The sequence below is a fragment of the Vanacampus margaritifer genome, chromosome 2 (genome assembly GCF_051991255.1).
Source record: "Vanacampus margaritifer isolate UIUO_Vmar chromosome 2, RoL_Vmar_1.0, whole genome shotgun sequence".
Taxonomy (NCBI): domain Eukaryota; kingdom Metazoa; phylum Chordata; class Actinopteri; order Syngnathiformes; family Syngnathidae; genus Vanacampus; species Vanacampus margaritifer.
In genome coordinates this window covers 38,808,357-38,826,331 of record NC_135433.1, presented here as the reverse complement: position 1 = coordinate 38,826,331, position 17,975 = coordinate 38,808,357, and the positions used below count along the sequence as shown (strand labels likewise).

General features: G+C 38.5%; 1 protein-coding gene across 1 annotated transcript in view; it reads right to left on the bottom strand.

Moving 5' to 3' along the window:
* col11a1b (collagen, type XI, alpha 1b) overlaps positions 1 to 17,975 on the bottom strand; it is an 83,798-nt gene that overhangs the window by 25,026 nt on the left and 40,797 nt on the right. Inside the window, exons 12-28 of the mRNA XM_077557308.1 lie at positions 17,420 to 17,494; positions 17,212 to 17,295; positions 13,617 to 13,673; positions 13,227 to 13,280; positions 12,136 to 12,189; positions 11,968 to 12,021; positions 11,838 to 11,891; positions 9,269 to 9,322; positions 9,136 to 9,180; positions 8,037 to 8,090; positions 7,905 to 7,949; positions 6,073 to 6,126; positions 3,829 to 3,873; positions 2,482 to 2,535; positions 2,349 to 2,393; positions 1,180 to 1,233; positions 1,053 to 1,097 (exon numbers count right to left, since the gene is read on the bottom strand). Coding sequence (XP_077413434.1) covers positions 1,053 to 1,097; positions 1,180 to 1,233; positions 2,349 to 2,393; positions 2,482 to 2,535; positions 3,829 to 3,873; positions 6,073 to 6,126; positions 7,905 to 7,949; positions 8,037 to 8,090; positions 9,136 to 9,180; positions 9,269 to 9,322; positions 11,838 to 11,891; positions 11,968 to 12,021; positions 12,136 to 12,189; positions 13,227 to 13,280; positions 13,617 to 13,673; positions 17,212 to 17,295; positions 17,420 to 17,494 — 927 coding nt within the window. The remainder of the gene's footprint in view (positions 1 to 1,052; positions 1,098 to 1,179; positions 1,234 to 2,348; positions 2,394 to 2,481; positions 2,536 to 3,828; positions 3,874 to 6,072; positions 6,127 to 7,904; positions 7,950 to 8,036; positions 8,091 to 9,135; positions 9,181 to 9,268; positions 9,323 to 11,837; positions 11,892 to 11,967; positions 12,022 to 12,135; positions 12,190 to 13,226; positions 13,281 to 13,616; positions 13,674 to 17,211; positions 17,296 to 17,419; positions 17,495 to 17,975) is intronic.

Here is a 17,975-nt window from a genome sequence, read left to right as displayed (position 1 = left end):
TGATTTAACATGTGTGTTACTCTAACGACATCTGGTGTTCAGAAAGAAAAGTGCAGCATTGTAGTTCTGAAACCTTATTACACTTACACACATCACATTCAATGTGTTTGCTTTATTCTCATGACTATTTACATTGTAGATTCTCACTGAAGGCATCAAAACTAAGAATGAACACGTGGAGTTATGTACTTAACAAAAAAAGGTCACATAACTGAAAACATGTTTCTTCAAAATAGCCACCCTTTGCTCTGATGACTGCTTTGCACACTCTTGGGAACTCCTTCAATACGGTTGGAAAACCATTTCAGGTGACTACTCTTGAAAGGAAAGGGACTATTTTGAAGAAACTAGAATATAAAACATGTTTTCAATTATATTAGCTTTTTTTTCATATTGTTTTTACATATTTCACCTTGTTTCCCCCCATAACTCCACGTGTTCATTCATAGTTTTGATGCCTTCAGTGAGAATTTACAATGTAAATAATCATGACAATAAAGAAAATGCATTGCATGAGAAGGTGTGTCCAAAACTTTGGCCTGTACTGTACTGTACATACGTACATACATACATACATAGCTATAGAATAATTTCATAATTTTGAATATTAATGTTGGTTCATTAGGACATTACAGTTTGTAAAATAATTGGACAGCTAATCAATTTCCAGTAATTCCCATTCATTGACCTGAAAAGTGTCCAACTGAATATCCCCCTTTTCCATGGAAGGTTTCCCAAAATTGTTTTCCCTACTTCTTTTTGCAACCTGAGTCACAATGGACCATAACTTTGACTCATTTCATCGCAGTGCAGTATTGTATGTAACCGCACAGTAAATCTAGCTGCTTGCATTGGAGATTTTAAAATACACACAATGGCCAAGTCAATTCAAACAATCTGGTCACAAAGGTTATTATTGCTCAATTGTGTGGTTGAGCCCTTCCAGAAAGATCATTCCTTTTGCACGATTAGTGGTCGTCTACACAATCAAATATTCTTATCTTTGCCAATAACAGAGCTGCTCTTCTGGAAGACATAAAACACATGTTTACCTTTTCTCCTCTGCCACCTTTCAGGCCTCGGATTCCTTCTGCTCCCTGCAGAAAACCACAAATCAAGTTAGATCTGAATTTCTTGTATGTATTGATCAGTTTTGTCCAAGGTGTGATGAGCGCTCACTTTGACGCCACGAGGTCCGGGGTAGCCGATGGATCCCATTGGTCCAGAGAAACCCTAAGGACGTGGAAAAATGTAGTTTATTTGATATACTCCCATTGATTTCCCAGAAGTATGTAAAAGGTTACACATGTGGAAAAGACTGACAAGAAGCTGGACCCAATTACAGGCAATCAACAAGTCAGGTGAAATGCTCTCATATTAAGGTCACACGCAATGCGTTCCATATACTGTGTATAAAACGGACAAAATGGGCAGCGGACCACTACATCCAGCATACGGCAGCATGCTAAAAAAAAAAAGCATGTTATTTTTAGGAGCAATAAATCCTTAACAGTGCTATTTTTTGTTGCTGAACACTCCCTGTCCCTTTTTCAGCTACTACGTTGGGGCTGTGGAATTCTCTGCCCCAAGTTTGACTGGATTTTTCTTTTATTGGGCAGAAATAATAATGCCGCATGAATTCTGCTTAGCAACAGGGGACTAGTTGAATAGAATCCAAGTAATTCTGTCACTTGACGTTGCTGAAATTGTATTATAGTTTACACCACTAATTCAAAATACATTAAAATATCAAATTCAGCATTTCATGGAAATTACTGTACATATTTTTTTAAATTTATATAAATACTGTATAAACAATTTAAAATATTTAAAAAGTATTTAGAAAATATTTTAGGTGAAAAATAGAAACACACTCTGTGAAAAATTAAAAAAAAAACGATAAGTGCAGGGCAACATTTAAAAAAAGCAAAAATACAAAAACTCAAATACTGTATACCGAACATACACAATTAAAGTTCAGAGTAAAAAAAAACCTTTAAAATACAAAATACATACATTTTATATAAAAAAAAACATTTGAGTGACTAATATAAATAAAAATTGCTAACAAAATAATATATATATTTTTTAGAAAGACAATTTATATATAAGGATAAAAAAAAATACACTTACAATTAAAAATTGTAAAAAATAATAATAAAATAAAATAAAATAAATAAATAAATAATATTTTACATTCAAAATTAACCAGCAAAGGTTTCTCGGTTTGAATTCTGTGGTTTTTCTGGTATGCAAGCCTACCCAACTATTTTATTATCATATAAAAACACGACGGTACATAATTCATTTGTCACGGTACCAAGCCTAAATACCACACAAACACTTACAGCTGCTCCTTTCTCTCCTGGAGGACCCTCTTTACCTGGATGACCCTAAAAAACAAACAAACAAAGATGTCCTTAGTTGAATACAATATTATTAGTTGGCATTTTGAACGAAGTGAAGAGGAACTTTACTTACAGGAGGCCCATCGGCGCCACCGAGGCCGGCCAAACCCTGTTTACCTTGAGGTCCCTATATTCAAGTAATAGATGGAGAAAGAAGACCGGAAGTTAAAAAAAAACACAGGAAAACCTTCACATTTGCCTTGGGATTTGTACAATTATGCCATCTGCCATAAAAATCTCTTAAATGTTGCGCAACAAGCTTCGAGCTGATTGCATCATCTCGCAAGATGTCGCCCAAGACTTGCTGCCCCAGTGCTAAGTCAACTCTAAAAATTGTAGCTTTTTTTGGTCATGTTTATCACAAAATTTTGTCAGTGATATTCGGAAATAAAATAAATAAATAATAAATAAATAAATGGTTTTATGATTAGTTAGTACGAGCATTAGAGAAACCTTGTCTGGAAATCCATTAGTCTGGTCACCCGTCCTATCAGTTGCATTTCTGAGGCAGGGCAAACCTGAGCTAACAGACAGTGGAATGAACCAATGAGCGAAGAACGGAGTGACGTCAGAAATGCGACTCGTTGAAGTATTTTTTTTGTTTTTTTTCTGTGGAGACGGAGTAAAAATCCAACATCCAGCCGAAGAGTGACAGTAGTGAATGACTTATGTCATTGCGGGAAAAAAGACGACGTCACGCAAATAGACAAATTTGATTGGCCGGCCTGTTTTCGGCCAGAGCAGAATCACTGTCTATGGACGCCTGTCCAGACCCACTTTCTTGAAAGAGAAAATGGGTGTGGCTTGCCAGGCTAAAAGAAACCAGAGTTGTAGTCATCGCAAGATGATGCAGAGAAAGGTCTGGACCACTATTGGCAGCTAGTCAGCTGCAAACAGCTAGCTGGTACAGTAAGAGCCCACCTAAATATAAAGTGTATCTACAATATGTATCACTGAATCAAAAACGCAACAATTGGCTAATAAAAGTAGTAATTGGTATTTTTAAGGCTTTTGAAGTGGGAACATAAACGCCAGGGTCCTTACACTTCTAGAACTCTAAGTTATATAAATGTTTGTTCACCCAACTTCTTTTAATCAGTGTGTGAGATGCTGATTAAGTGTTTTTGATGATACATTGGGGTATATTTAGAGTCAAAGTTATTATTTGCAAATGCTTGAAATGACAGCTGGTTTTGGGCCCACACCACTGCCAATTGCAAGGGTTCACTTTAATTCCTCTAAGTCCCATTTTAGCAGTTCTACTTATATATTGCATGTAATTCTATGGATTTAACCTCAAAATTGTCAAATGTGAGGCAGATGAAGGCAACCACTTGAAGCTGTCTTCCACAGCAGTACATCTGCTGAAGTGCTTTTAAGTGAAAATGGACTTTTTAGGCAGGAGGGAGGGAGTACTCACTTTTTCACCAGGAGGCCCGATCGGACCTTGAGGCCCAATGAGACCCTGAAAAAGAAGGCGAGAGAGAGAGAGAGTGGGTGTTACGCACAAAGTGTAAAAAAGAGCACCTGTCAAGTCTGTTTCCAGTTTTAATTTGCTTATTTTCGCCGCTTCATTGCTTCCACATTGGGAGCACTTTAGCAGTGTTTATTCAGACGCGCTCAGCTGCCCATGCAAATGGACTTTTATTATTATTTCCGCAGGTCGCTTGACTTTACTCCCGAGGCCTCGATCTCTGAGAAGAATAAGCATTTAGCGCTGGGATATTGTTTTTCTTCCCTCTGCGAAACAAATATGGGTGAAAGTAGTTTTCAAAAATCTAATTTTTGGAGTAAACTTCTTCTGTTTGGCATAATAGGTGCAATCAACGTATACTATGAAACTGGTTCATTTCTAGGGGTGTAACAAAAACAATTCAAATTGGAAAATCAGTTTGGATGTAATGAACTAAATCAAATTGTTACAATTTGAAATCATTCCTGAATCTTATCGTATCCCGTATTGAGATATGCCTGGAATTGTCTTTTATAAAAAATGTACACCAAATATAAATCAGTTGGATGTTTGTGATGATTTGTTGTTTCTTTGAATTTAATTAACTTGGATGGTTTTGGCTTTAGAGAACCTTTACATTTTGTTGCATATGAATAAACGTGACAAAAGCTACAGCCGTACCAAATTGAATCAAATCGACTCATTATATTTTAAAATCTTTACATTCTTCAATCATGTCATACCCCATGTACGGAAAATCCAATCAAAACATGTTTAGTGGATACATGCAAACATCTATTCATTTCACATAATTGCAACCCTCATGGTTGTCAGCAGGTCAATTTGACCCTGCGCATGTTAAAAAGGGCTTCGTATTGACTCTCATTATCATCTTTGCAACTTGCAAATATTTTATGTGAAATGATCAATTTTAAGGTGTATTGTATGGTGATTACACCTAGCCAAAAATAATGTAAAAAAAAATTCTCATTTTGAAATTGTTCAATGTGAACCACATTTATGAATTGCTATTCATGTGTTTTCTCCAGAGGATAAAAATCAGATCCTGACATCTAAATCATACCCACCAGTAGTCATTTAGTGAGCAACTTCAAAGTATAACAATAACAGTAGAGTTACGTTGCGGGTCAAATTAACCCACAAATTAGGAGTAAAAAAAAAGAAAATACGTTTTTCCCGGTATAAAATTGACACCAAAATGGTTTATTTCAAATATTTGCAAGTTGAGTTAATAACGAGCAATACACTTAAATTACTTAACTCAAATGTTACCTGGGTCAAAACGACTGTTGACGAATAAAGTTAAATACTGAAGGTTGCAAACGCATGAACCATTTTTTATTTTTTTTTGTTTTTTTGGGACTTGGGACTCATTCACTCACTCAAACATGCACACACAAACATGTCTCCCGGGCGGGGAAGCAAAACTCTGCCACCTGCACAAAGGAGAGTGATGGTATCTCACTTATTTGCAGCTGTCTTGATTTGTCATCTGGTCAGTTTGACCCAGGAAAGAAGAGATTAGCATCACCAATCCGATGAAAATGAAAATAAATACTACAGATGCAATTATAATGCTTTTTATATAGCGCTTTATATACGGTGCCCAAAGCGCTCTACAAAGTGTCACATTCAAACACATATCCGTACACCAGTGGTTAGCTGCTGCAATGCAGTGCTTCCAGGTCCGCTGGGAGCAAATTAGGGTTCAGTGTCTTGTATAAGAACACTTCGGCATGGTCACCAGGTGTGAGGATCAAACCCACAACCTTCCGGTTGGGAGAGGACCACTCTACCACTGAGCCATGCAGCTCACCACTAAATATTGATTGAAATCAGATCTGAACAAGAGTTAATGAGATCTAATAAGTTTTTATTGGGCTTTTCGGACATATTTGGATCATTAAACAAGCCCCTCTGGGTCAAATAGACCCAGGGAAATTATGACGGTTCCTCCTGAGAAGTGAACCTAAGTCAACTCCTCGTGTGAATTTTTCAGGCTAAAAAAGGGGAGGAGATAAGAGAGCAAAGTGTTTGCGCAGACGTTAAATGGGGAAAACAGACGTCTGAGGAGGAGAATAAAGAAATAGCGAGGGGTAGAATTTAAGGCAGGAAGTGATCATGTTGAGTTAGAAAACAGAGCACGCAGACAGACTGACAAATGGATGGATGGAAGGAGGGAGGACTTACATGAGGACCAGGCAAACCCTGCTGTCCATGAGGACCTGGTTCTCCTTGTACACCCTGGAACATCGAAAAAGCACATAGTTAATATTTGATTGGATTGTGTTGTTTGCAAAACATCCAGCCCTGCTCGCTCAATCGAGGTTTCTCAGTCATGGATGTTCTGTCAAGTGCTTTCTTCGAGGCCAGCTGAATCCAGCCGTGCTCTCTGTTGTTAATTTGTATTTTTGTATATAAAGACTCTTGTTCCCAACTCCCGTGTTTTGTTTGTGTTTGGGTTCAGACTCTGCACCTCACGTGACAATTTCTGTTTTGTCCTGTTAGGGGTTGCAATAGCAAGTCACTCAAATGACCCATTTTTTAAAAAAAATCTGGGCTTGGGATCTGGCTGGAAAGCGAACCAGTGCAGACGTCATGGCTAGCGATAGGCTTTTGGTATTATGTCGACCTCGTTAACTCGTTTTAAAATGTCAGTATGCCAACATGAATCAATCTTATGGCTGCTTTGTTCGTTTAATAAAAATGATGCTGCACTTTCTTAAAAAGAAAACAATCATTAATGTTTTGAGTAAACACAGACAAAAGCTTTATGAAATGACAATTTGGGCAAAAGTATGCTAAGTTCCGATTTTGCGGAAACAGTTTGGGGAAGGCCCCTCTAGGTCCATAGAATGGTCGGACAAGTTCAGTCTTTGTCGATGGGCATTTTTAAAGGCTTGGTTGAGTTTGCTGTGGAAGATCCCCATCAAGCACTTTTGGGGTGATCTAAAAAGTCACAATACTACTAACTTTTCCGGTTAAAGATTTGGAACAATTGAAGATTTCTGACTTTGTAGAGGGCTCGTATTTCTTCTCGGAAAGTCTAAAAAGATGAGTCGATGAGTTAGTTGAGGAATAACCCGATCAAACTCAAAAGACAAGACAGTACCGCCTTAACTTTTCTGGTAAACTTGGACAATCGCATTGACATAAGACATTCTGGACAATCATATGCTTCTTCTTTGAACTAAAACAAGAATACAGCCTTACTTTTCAGAGCAACTCTACAATCTATCAACATAAAAGGTTTTGAACAATTGATGCTATCAACTTGGTGGAAACAGTTTGGCAAAAGCCCATTTCTGGTTGCTCGAATGAGATGGGAGCAAAAGAAGCCCATCAAAGACCTTTATAAAGAGTTTGAAAGGCAAAACACCCAACTGGCTCAATGCCAGTGACTTGTGACCTCACAAATAGACAAATCTAGTGACATTTCATAATGAGGTGTCTAATAGGTGCAGTGTGTGTTACACTTTTATTTTTTGCATCTCTTTTTGTGATTTAAATGTGTCACAAACCACACGCAGGCAGAACAACCTCCCAGAGGGGAATCTGCTTCAGATGTTCCCATCTTAATATAAACATGTCGTGACAACTTTGATGGAAATGAAGGCTAACGAAGCATCGGTGTAATCCCTGAGCGAGGACAATGAGGCCTCATAGAGATTAACCAAATAACATGTTGACTTTATGAATATCTTCATGTCAGTGAGTCAGTGACCACATCTTGACCAGTGACCCCACCCCAATCCAGCTTCCCGGTGAGACCCTCACGAAAGCTGACGGCATCCTCATCATCCTAACGGATCTTTGCGCTTTGTAGTTGCAATAAAAAAAAGGCTTGACAGCTATGCTTTTCTGTAACATGAAAACGAACTGTGACCTCTGTTATGACATGCGATTAACGTTAAGTATGGAGGATGACGATGCGATCGCTCTGGTGGTCTTGACACGTGTGATTTAATGCCCTTGTTGAAAAAAAAAAACACACCATGAAGAAACAAAAACATGGTCCTCACCATGTTTCCTTTGGGACCAGCTTGACCGTCAAGTCCAGGAATACCCTAGTGAAGGGAAACGGGTTTGACAGGTGAGGGCACTTAGCCGGGGACAATGCAAGCACGATGATACAGAAAGTGCGGAGTACGTACGCGCTGTCCTGCAGGACCCGCGGAACCTCTGGGGCCGAGCAAACCTCGAGGACCCTGCATGACGAAACAATCGCAAAGTACATGGCGTTGAATACAAGAACAAGGAACACTAGAAGTAATTTAACTAACAACACTGGATGAGGAACATTGAGTGTAGTAAACAGGCGTAAAGAATACCAAAAATAATATTCAGTAAATGAGTCACTGAAGAGTATTTAGTACAACAGCAACAAAAAAAAGTGTATAAAGTAAAGGAAAAAAAAGAGGATTGAATGACAGCAACAACAAAAAAACAGTGAGTAAAATGGTAAAAAAGAAAGAAAGAAAGAATGTATTGTGTACAAGAATTGAAAACAAACATGGTTTTGGTAAACCATGAAGAACACTGACTAAAACACAAAAAAACACAGTGAACAACTTTGAACACAAAAGTAAATAAAAAAATAGTATCAACTAAACCCATAGAGCTTTTCATTTTTAATGAAATGGCAAAAAAAAGAAAACGAAAATGACATAAAGTAAAGCTAAAGTTAAAAACACTGAAAAAGGAAGGTTGAATAACAGCAAAGATCAAAGGATGGAAAGATGAGAAAAATAAAGAAAATTGAGTAAGCACTTATGTAGTAGTAGTACATTTGAGTATAACAGCAAAAAAAGAGTGAAGATCTCTTCAGAAAAATCTCAAAGAAAAGAAAAGTAAGAATGCAATGAAAATAAAAATAAGCATAATAAACATTGAGTAAAATCTCAAAGAAAATTTGATTTAAAAAAATGTCATTTGCCATCTGCAAGCTAACGTGCTGCCTTAAGTGACAGCAGCACAGAAACATAAAAATGTAGGAATCTGGAATGCTCCGCAACTATTGTGCTCATAAACACCGACCTCATGTGGTCAATATGGGTATCTCCCACTCCATGAATCAGTCTCAATTTGGACACTTATAATCAAGGGTGAGTGTGCTGTCTCACACACATTATGAGACATTCTGTTCTCACACACATTGTTTTCGGTTTTGATGACCAAGACAGGTTGATTTGCTGCCGCGTGTCGGACTTCTAGCACCACATTTTCTTATCAAGAGGCAATACATCCACTTACGCCATCTCCAGCCACACCTCTCTGTCCAACCTGGCCGTCTTCTCCCTGCGGAGGCAACACGCGGGGTTACTGGCATGGAAACAAAAAGGGGGTACGTTGGAATTGGAGGGGTCGTGCGGCGCCCACTACTCACTCTCTGCCCGTCTTCTCCTGGAGATCCTGGAGGCCCTGTCGGACCGTGCTCCCCCTAGAGAAGAGAGGTATCAAAGAGAAGTTTGCTAAGCAAAGGGGGGAGTGGCAGGCTTACAGCTGGGGCCGAGGAAGGAAAAATGCTGATGACTCGGCAATTACGAAACGACGCAAAGACATGAACTTAAAGCGCGGGTGACCGCATTTGGTAGAATGTGATTCCCTGTATTTACATGTCCTCTATACGTCCTTTAATTACTCCCTATAGGATGAAATTGACGTCTGGAAATACTCCCTCTGTGATTTTGTAGGGACTCTTCCATGACCGCTGCCCTGCCCTTTAAAAAAATTATAAAGAAAGAAAAGGGGTCACACCGCTTTGGAACCAACATCTGACGTGAATCAGATGCTGTTGTTGGTGTGTTGTCACGGGTGAAATTGGCCCGTTTGAAAATCTAAAATATTGAACCCCCTTGTGTTTATTTGGTACAGATCCATCTATTTTCTACATATCCTGATTCATGTGCCTATATTTAGTCATCCCTGTGTGAAGTTTACTTATACAACCAGTGCTTGCATGGATTTTCTCCAACATTTCATGAACATGCATCTTAAATTTACTGAAGGCCCCGTCCACACGAAAGCCATTTTCAATGTATCCTCACAAGTTTCTTACTGTTAAGGCTGTTCGTCCACACAATGGCGCGGTTTGGGAGCTTGAAACCGATCACTTTTGAAACCTTTCCAGAGTGGAAAGATTTCAATACACGCCCCGTACGCGTCCGTCTGAACACCATATGCAGGATACTCCTCCAGTGTTGACGAAATGGTCACAGCTCGATGACGACGCATTGTCGCAGATTGATGACGTATGCGCAGCCTCTTTAGTTTGCTTATGCTTTTGCAACAAAATATTTTGCTTCTTTATTCCCACGTTCAACAAGCAGTGTTGTACTTGAATCAGCCGCCACTGTCACTTCTCCTGTGTTTGTCTTTTTCATGTTGTTTTGATACATGCAAAGCCATGTTTGTTCTGTACTCCGGGGTTTTTTCATAAACAGACTAATCTAACTAATTATTCTCCTCATATTTGAAACGCCGTTATTGTTATTGTATGAGAAATGTGTTGCGTTACAATGTATTTATTAGATTCAAGGCTGGAAGTAAGCTTACAAAACATTGTGCGGTGACTAGCTCTTAAAATGTCATTTGCGCACAGTTAGAGGCACTGTTGTAGTCCGACCTCATCACAATAAAAGTGTCTTGACAGCTGAAATGTATAGTGACTTTTATTTTGGAGGTGCTGCTGGAAGCGTGTCACTTTGCCTGGTAACGAGTTACTTTTACTATAAAGTAATTCAATTACTAACTCAGTTACTTTTTAAGCAAGTAATGAGTAACTATAACAAATTACTTTTTTAAAGTAACGTTCCCAACACTGGCGACCAGTACTAGTCAGGCCTCTTGCCCAGTCAGCTGGGATAAGCTCCAGCTCATAATGACCCTAATGAGGAGAAATGCTATACAAAATGGCGGCCACCATGCACAATAGAAATAAACACTAGAAGTATAAATAATTAAGCAAAAATTTAGCACGCATGGCACAAGTGCGATGTTCATGTTCAATATTTAATTTCATCGGCTATTAATTACAACCGCCTCTTTGCAAAATAGAAATTAATACAAAGGTGACACCTTGCACTAGTCAAATAAAGAGAAAAAACTACAAATTATCCAAACACAGCAATTACAACATACATGGAAATGTCAAATGACTAAATGATTATGCCAGTTACAGGTATTTAGGATAAATGTCACCTTGCACAATAGATATAAAAGTTAAAGTACCACTGATTGTCACACCCAACTATGTGGGGCAAAATTTGCTCCCCGCATTTGACTCATCTTCTAAGGGAGCGGTGAGCAGCAGCAGAGGCTGCGCTCGGGAATCATTTGGTCAACACATAACGCTGAGTGTCAAGCAGGGAGGCAAATGGATTCTGTTTTCATAATCTTTGGTATGACCCGGACGGGGATTGAACCCACAACCTCCCAGTCTCAGGGAGGACACTCTACCACAAGGCCACTGAGCTAGTAGTAAACTAGCATGCCAACTTGCACAATAGAACTAAACCATGTAGATATGTGCATGCAATCATATGACTAAATGATGTCATATCACTAATTATCAATGAAAACCATCGCCTTCGCACAATAGAAAACAACACAATGATGTAACTTTGCACAGTACATGAACTTGAAGTAAACCACACAGGCACATATGCACGCAATGAACGTTTCCCTTGCCAGTTATTCCTGATAACCAACACCTTGCACAGTAGAAATTAACGCGACTTGATATAATAATAATCTAGTTATCTAATAAAAAGAAAATCACAAAAATGAGTCTTTTTTTTAATGCAAACTGTCAATTTGACGTGAAACAGAACAAACAACTTTAGTTTATTATTTATTGAATTGATTTACTATTTGTGTGGTGTTGGTTTCTGGATAGTTAGAGGAACATAAAAGGGAAGTTAAAAGAACTCTGAAAACAAAAACATGGTACTCACCCGATGGCCCTTCTCTCCGGGTAGCCCGGGAAGACCGTCGAAACCTCGGTCACCCTGGAAAGACAGTGATGTCACGACGGGTGCAACAGCGCCTACAATGGTCAATCATGACTGCATATGCGTAAGTTACCTTGGTTCCGGACTCTCCTGGCATTCCTCGTGAACCGTCAGCTCCATTACGGCCCTAGAGCAGCGCACACAAACCAAATGTGAGTTAACATGGATGCCATTGGAGAGGTTCTTATGGACTAGATATAGAATAGAATAGAATAGATTTAGTCATCCAAGTTTGACTCACCCTCTTTCCTGCCTTTCCCGGGGGACCAGTAGGACCCTGAAGACCTCTAGGGCCCTAAGGAACAAACAGATAATTATTATAGTCATTTATCTTGTCACTCAAGGTCAAATATAAGATCGTAATATACTGTTCTGTATAATAGGAGATACAGTACATGATGTCCTCTGAGCAAATTGATAACAAGGCCGCAATTTCAGATTATTTAAGTCAAGTTTCTACATTATTTGAGCAAATTTAAGTTTTTTGTAAAATGTAAGAATGTTTTGGTCTAATTTGAGAATTTTTTTTAAATATATTTCTTTTAAAATGCCTCTTGGATCAACTTTCAGAATTTGGAGGACCTCTTATAGTCCACGACAAAAAAAAAACAAAACTAATTTAAGTCAAATGAATTCTGATCAAATTAATGCATTTTAAGACTTTTTTAAGGCCATCTTGCAAATTTAAGGTCAAATCTAAGAATTTTGGAGCAACCTTCTTAAGGGCTTTTTCAAGGTCAATTTAAGATAATTTAAGACCTTAATTTAAAGCAACTTTGACCAAATTTCTGACAATTTAAAAACTTTTTTAAAGGTGACTTTGTTCAGATGTAAGAATTTTGAAGACTTTTTTTTATGGCCACTAATAAAATATTTTTTCTTTTTCAATCAAATGTAAGAATTCATAGGTCAAAATGACAAATGTTAATTAAATTTAAGATGTTTAAGGACCTTTTTTATAGGCCACCTTGATAAAATATTCAGGAGCGGAACTAGAACTTTTTCAGTGGGGTGGTCAGGGTGGCCACTCACAAAGTGGGGGCCATAAGATAACGGGTGTGCACGCACGCAAAAGCAAAAGGACAGGCACACACACATAAGTGCGCACACACTTTGCAAGACGCTTTTAAAGATCTTTTTAAGGTGCTTACATTTAAGACTTTCTAAGGTCTGCATTCACCTTGCATACAAAGGATTATAACTTCAGAGACTAGAATTGATCAAATAAAGACAAACAAATTGTACATTGTTATTTTATGTGATTTTCCAATATGCAATGCTATCGAAGCCCAAGCATGGCTGACGGTGAGAGAAAAAATGTCAACTTTTTACCTGTGGCCCATTGTCTCCGCTGTCCCCTTTAAGACCAGAAGCACCAGGACCGCCCTGTTAAAAAAATGAATTTAGCGAGTCAACATGTTTGGCATGTATGCAGCTGCTGGACAAGAACCTAACATAATATAATGCAGTAAATCACTTCCTGAATCAGGCGTTTACAGTGTAAAATCACAAAGTGAGGGGGCTGGGTGTGTGAGACACAGTTGGACCGGAACCAAACCAAAGATGACTGCATGACCTCAGCCGCCCAGTGACTTACACATGTATGGGTGTGTGTGATATATATCCGCACATCAAGGTTGTGCTCATGACCTCATGTGCGGTGTGGGCTGAACTGACAAGCATGCGGATTCACAGTGCAAAGTGCTTTGAAAAGGGACTCACCACAGGACCAGACCGTCCCGCCATGCCCGCCGGCCCTGGAGGACCTCTCATGGCCAGCTGGGGGGAATCAAAGAGACACGTAAAACCACTGCTCGCCCACACTGCAGTTGTACGCGGAATGGATGACTTTCTCACACATTTGATCTAAGTTCATGTAAGGAAGCCTTTAATGTCTACGAATGTACTCAAATCTTCTGCGGCTTTGCCACAACACAGCAGATGTGGCATCTGTAAAGCCAAGATTTGGTCTTTGTACAAGTACATCTACATCTAGTTGATTTATTACATACAGAACAGGGTAATGAGGGCAAACCACCAGCACGGTAGATGTGGCATCTATAAAGCTGACATTTGCCTTTTGAGCGTCTCACTGAAGGAAGTTAGCAAGGAATTAAGAGTAGTTTTATTTAAAAAATCAGCCAAGTTTTGTCCAGAAAAGGAATACAGGTATAATTCAAACAAAAATGTCCAGAAAAATAAACAGGAGGACATTCCCTATAATCATCCCTTCCTGATCAATGTCTGGTAGGCTCTGCAGTTGAGTAAATAAAAGCGCCTTGGCCACTACATGAGTCGTGAGCTGGCCACTACATAGCCCGTCGCCATCATGTGTCTGAAAATAATTCAAATAAGGCTTAAAATGTACAAAGTGGGCACATTTTTTTCTCAGTGCTTAAGCTCCAATGCCAATAATGTGTGGAACATTTGCAGCCTAATGGCCTAAAAACGAGCTAATTTGCTAAGGGAAGCAATCCATGTCCTACTCCACCCTCGCAAGGCAATATTAATGACATTGTTTGGTCCAGGTTGTGAGAACCATTCCTTTTGAATGTGCCTAGTGCTAGGAATAAATAAGACAATTGTAAAAACAAAGGGCTTTGACTTTAAAATGAGTTTTGGCTGCACTCCAATCCTGCAAATATGACATTTGTGCTCCCCTTAATGAATTCCATGTGTTCTAAGTGTTGCCCTCTTACCTCTCTAAAGCGGTACCACTCAATCGTTTTCCACAATTTGTTAGGCACGTCTAGACAATGCTCAAATAACGCTCTTGGCTTTTTTCTTTTTTCTTTCTGAGACGCTCTTGGCTTTTTAATACATAAGGTTTGGGTGTTATTTTAAAGGTAATGTTGAAATGTGCTGGGTTTTGCCTTTCTATCATTTATTCCCATTAAGGTTATGTGAAGCAGTATAAAAAAAAAGGACTGTTACAAATGCTGCATAATTATCATAAAGTGGTAACCGTCTAACATTGTAAAAGTTTATTTTAATTGTAGTGTAATTGTATTTTCATAAAAAAATGTATGTAAAGTTGTTTTATAAATTTATTTGACTGTTTATTGAACTGTTTAAGCGTGGATTTAAATGTATTTTTATAACAAATACATTCTTATAAATTAAAAATAATTAATTTATAATTATATATATATATATATATATATATATTATATTTTTGTATGTAGTGTAATTTTTAGGGATTTTATTTTTCACCTAACTTGTATTTTTCTTCATTGAAATTTAATTTTTATTTAAATTAATTACATTTCAATGTATAATATTTTACAATTGCACTTATAACTTTTGTTTCATTTTAGATTTTTCTAACTTCAATTTTCTTTTTATTCATATCCTTAAGAAAATCTTCATAAGTTTTAGGTTTACATTCGATAAATACAGCAAGCAAAGAAGCGTATAGCTTCTAGTTATTAACTTTTCTATCCTATTTTTTTTTTTACTGCTCTGCTTCTTTTCACACTTAAAGTGGAAGTCAACCTTCAACATTTCTTGACAATAATACAGTATGTTATATGTGACCTCAGTATTCTAAACATGACATTCTGATTAATATTACATTTGTGGAATATGCGTTATGCAACAAAATCCAGCCATTTTTATCCCTCTCAGGGCGCGGCCATTTTGCCACTTGCTGTTGACTGAAGATGACATCACAATTGCTTAGTGCTCAGGCAACGACCAATCACAACTCACCTGTTTTCTGAAGCGTAGCTGTGGTTGGTTGTTACCTGAGACCTGAGCAACTGTGATGTCATTTTCACTCAACAGCCTTCTGATATCGAAAATTACTTTCTGCTTAACTCCTATTCCACTGACGCAATATTAACCAAAATACCGTATTTAGACTAGTGGGGCTGAATAGAACATATTGTCCCCCCAAAAATTGGGGGTTGACTTCCCATTTAAAGTAGTAAAATATTTTCATAACTCTTCTGATGAAACATCAACTTAAAACTAGTTGAATGGTACCTTTGCCATGGCCCGAGTGGGTCTTTATCATTTTTACTGGCACTAAGCAACTTTGAGGAGGATGGTAGGAACACTGCCACATAAAAAAACTACAAATGTGCTGAATGCTTTATGGCATACTTCCCTACCCCTTTCCCCATTCGTTCCAAAGACGGAAGTCAATTTGAATGTTGACACACGATTACTGCCTTCCTGGCAGAAGCTGAAAAACAACTGAAAAGTTTTGTCTGAAGAGACAAAAAAGAGAGAAGGAAAAGGGAAGCTACCCGGATAAAGGGACAGTCAAGGATCACCATTGGCCCGGATTAAGCTCGCTGGCATGAGCTAAAAAAATTACGCAATGCGCTTGTCCTCATGGTGAATGTGGTCTTCCTTCAGACATAACAATACCGCTTTTGTCCATATGGCACCGCCATAATCAACGTAAACCAAAAGTTCCTTAGCGTTGTTTTAAAATAATGCTTTGTTGTTTTATAGTTTTTACACTTTATTATTAACAGTGGTTAACTTATTTGTACAGTGCCATAAAACGGTTACGAGAAACAATAATAGAATGTTAAAATTTCACTTTGTATGACAACCTGAGCAGAAGATGCGCCACCTGTAAAGCTGTAACTAACAGTGATGTTTAAAGAGAAATTGCTGCAATATTCCACCGCAAAACAGGCTACGTATTTTAACTCTGCCTCTGCAAAGGAATGATAGAATGGACATGAAAATAGAATTAATACAAGAAAATTCACTGTCAGCTGTACAACAGACATTATGGCGACTGTTAAGATGATATTTAGGTAGTGTGTAAAAATAGAAGACGCAACAGAGTCCTCAAGGGGATGTTGAGTTAGGATTAGGGTAGATGCTAATCTGCTCTGCTGTTTTAAAGTGGAATTCAAGTTAAAAAAAAAATCCTTACAATAATATGTTATATGCACCCCGACTAGTTAAAACACGGCATTGTGATTAACATTGCGTTTGTGGAATATGAATTAACAAGCAGCAAAATCTACAAGTTTTTATCCATCTCATTGGGCAGCCGTTTTGCCACTTGCTGTAGACTGAAAATGACATCACAGTTGCTCAGGGCTCAGGTAACAACCAATAACGGCTCATCTTCAGAAAACAGGTGAGCCAGGGCCACCCACTGAAATGGATAAAAACGGATAGATCTTTCTGCTTAATACATATTCCACAAACACAATATTAATCAGAATACCATCTTTAGACTAGTGGGGCCGCATAGAAAACATTGCAAAGAACATTTTTGACTTGACTTTCCCTCTAAACGTACGGACGGTTAATTTCAGTCAGTGCTGTGCCGGTGATGACTTACCCTGGCCTGGGAAAGGATGGCCTGAGCCTGAGCCTCTTGCGCCGTCACCACAGGTCCCTTGTGTGCTTCACCGCCTGCTCGGAACTGTCGAACAAAACAAAAAAAGGATGACGCAATTCAGATCAAAGATGACAAATGCATGCAAAAAATGGAAAATGCAAATTGAGGGACAGCCCACTGTTCCAGTGCCTTAAGTGGTAGAACTTACTGGAAGCATCAGAATGGTACCTGCAGGCCCAGGGACACCGTCCGAACCCGGAATTCCAGGTCGTCCTGGAAGGCCCTGTGGAATGAAAATGATCATCAAAATACGCTGCCGCAAATTAGAATCACCAAGGCGTCTAGAATACCTGCTTCTAATTAAGGCTCAATTCGGCAAATTCCCCAGTGGGAGTTTGTCTAAGTACTATGAGCCCTGGAATTCGGCTAAAACAGAAAACTTCTGCAGACTTTTTCATATGACTGGCATGCCCATTCAATTTTATAAATTGGTGAAACTAGTGGCGGGGGGTAAATATATTAGTCACATGCGGACTAGTTGAGAACAGATTTTCTTTGGTGCAATGTTAATTTTTGGGCAGAACTGATCATCTTCCATCAACTTAATGGTTCGTGGCGTTGGTTTCCAATGTCAAATGATCAAATTTTGACACCAGGCTTCACCAACATGAGTTGGCATAAGCAAAAAAGATTTGGAATTGAACATTGTTCATCCGTCTAGGATCCTTGCTGCCGATTGATGCTAATGCTAATTGCCTAGTCAG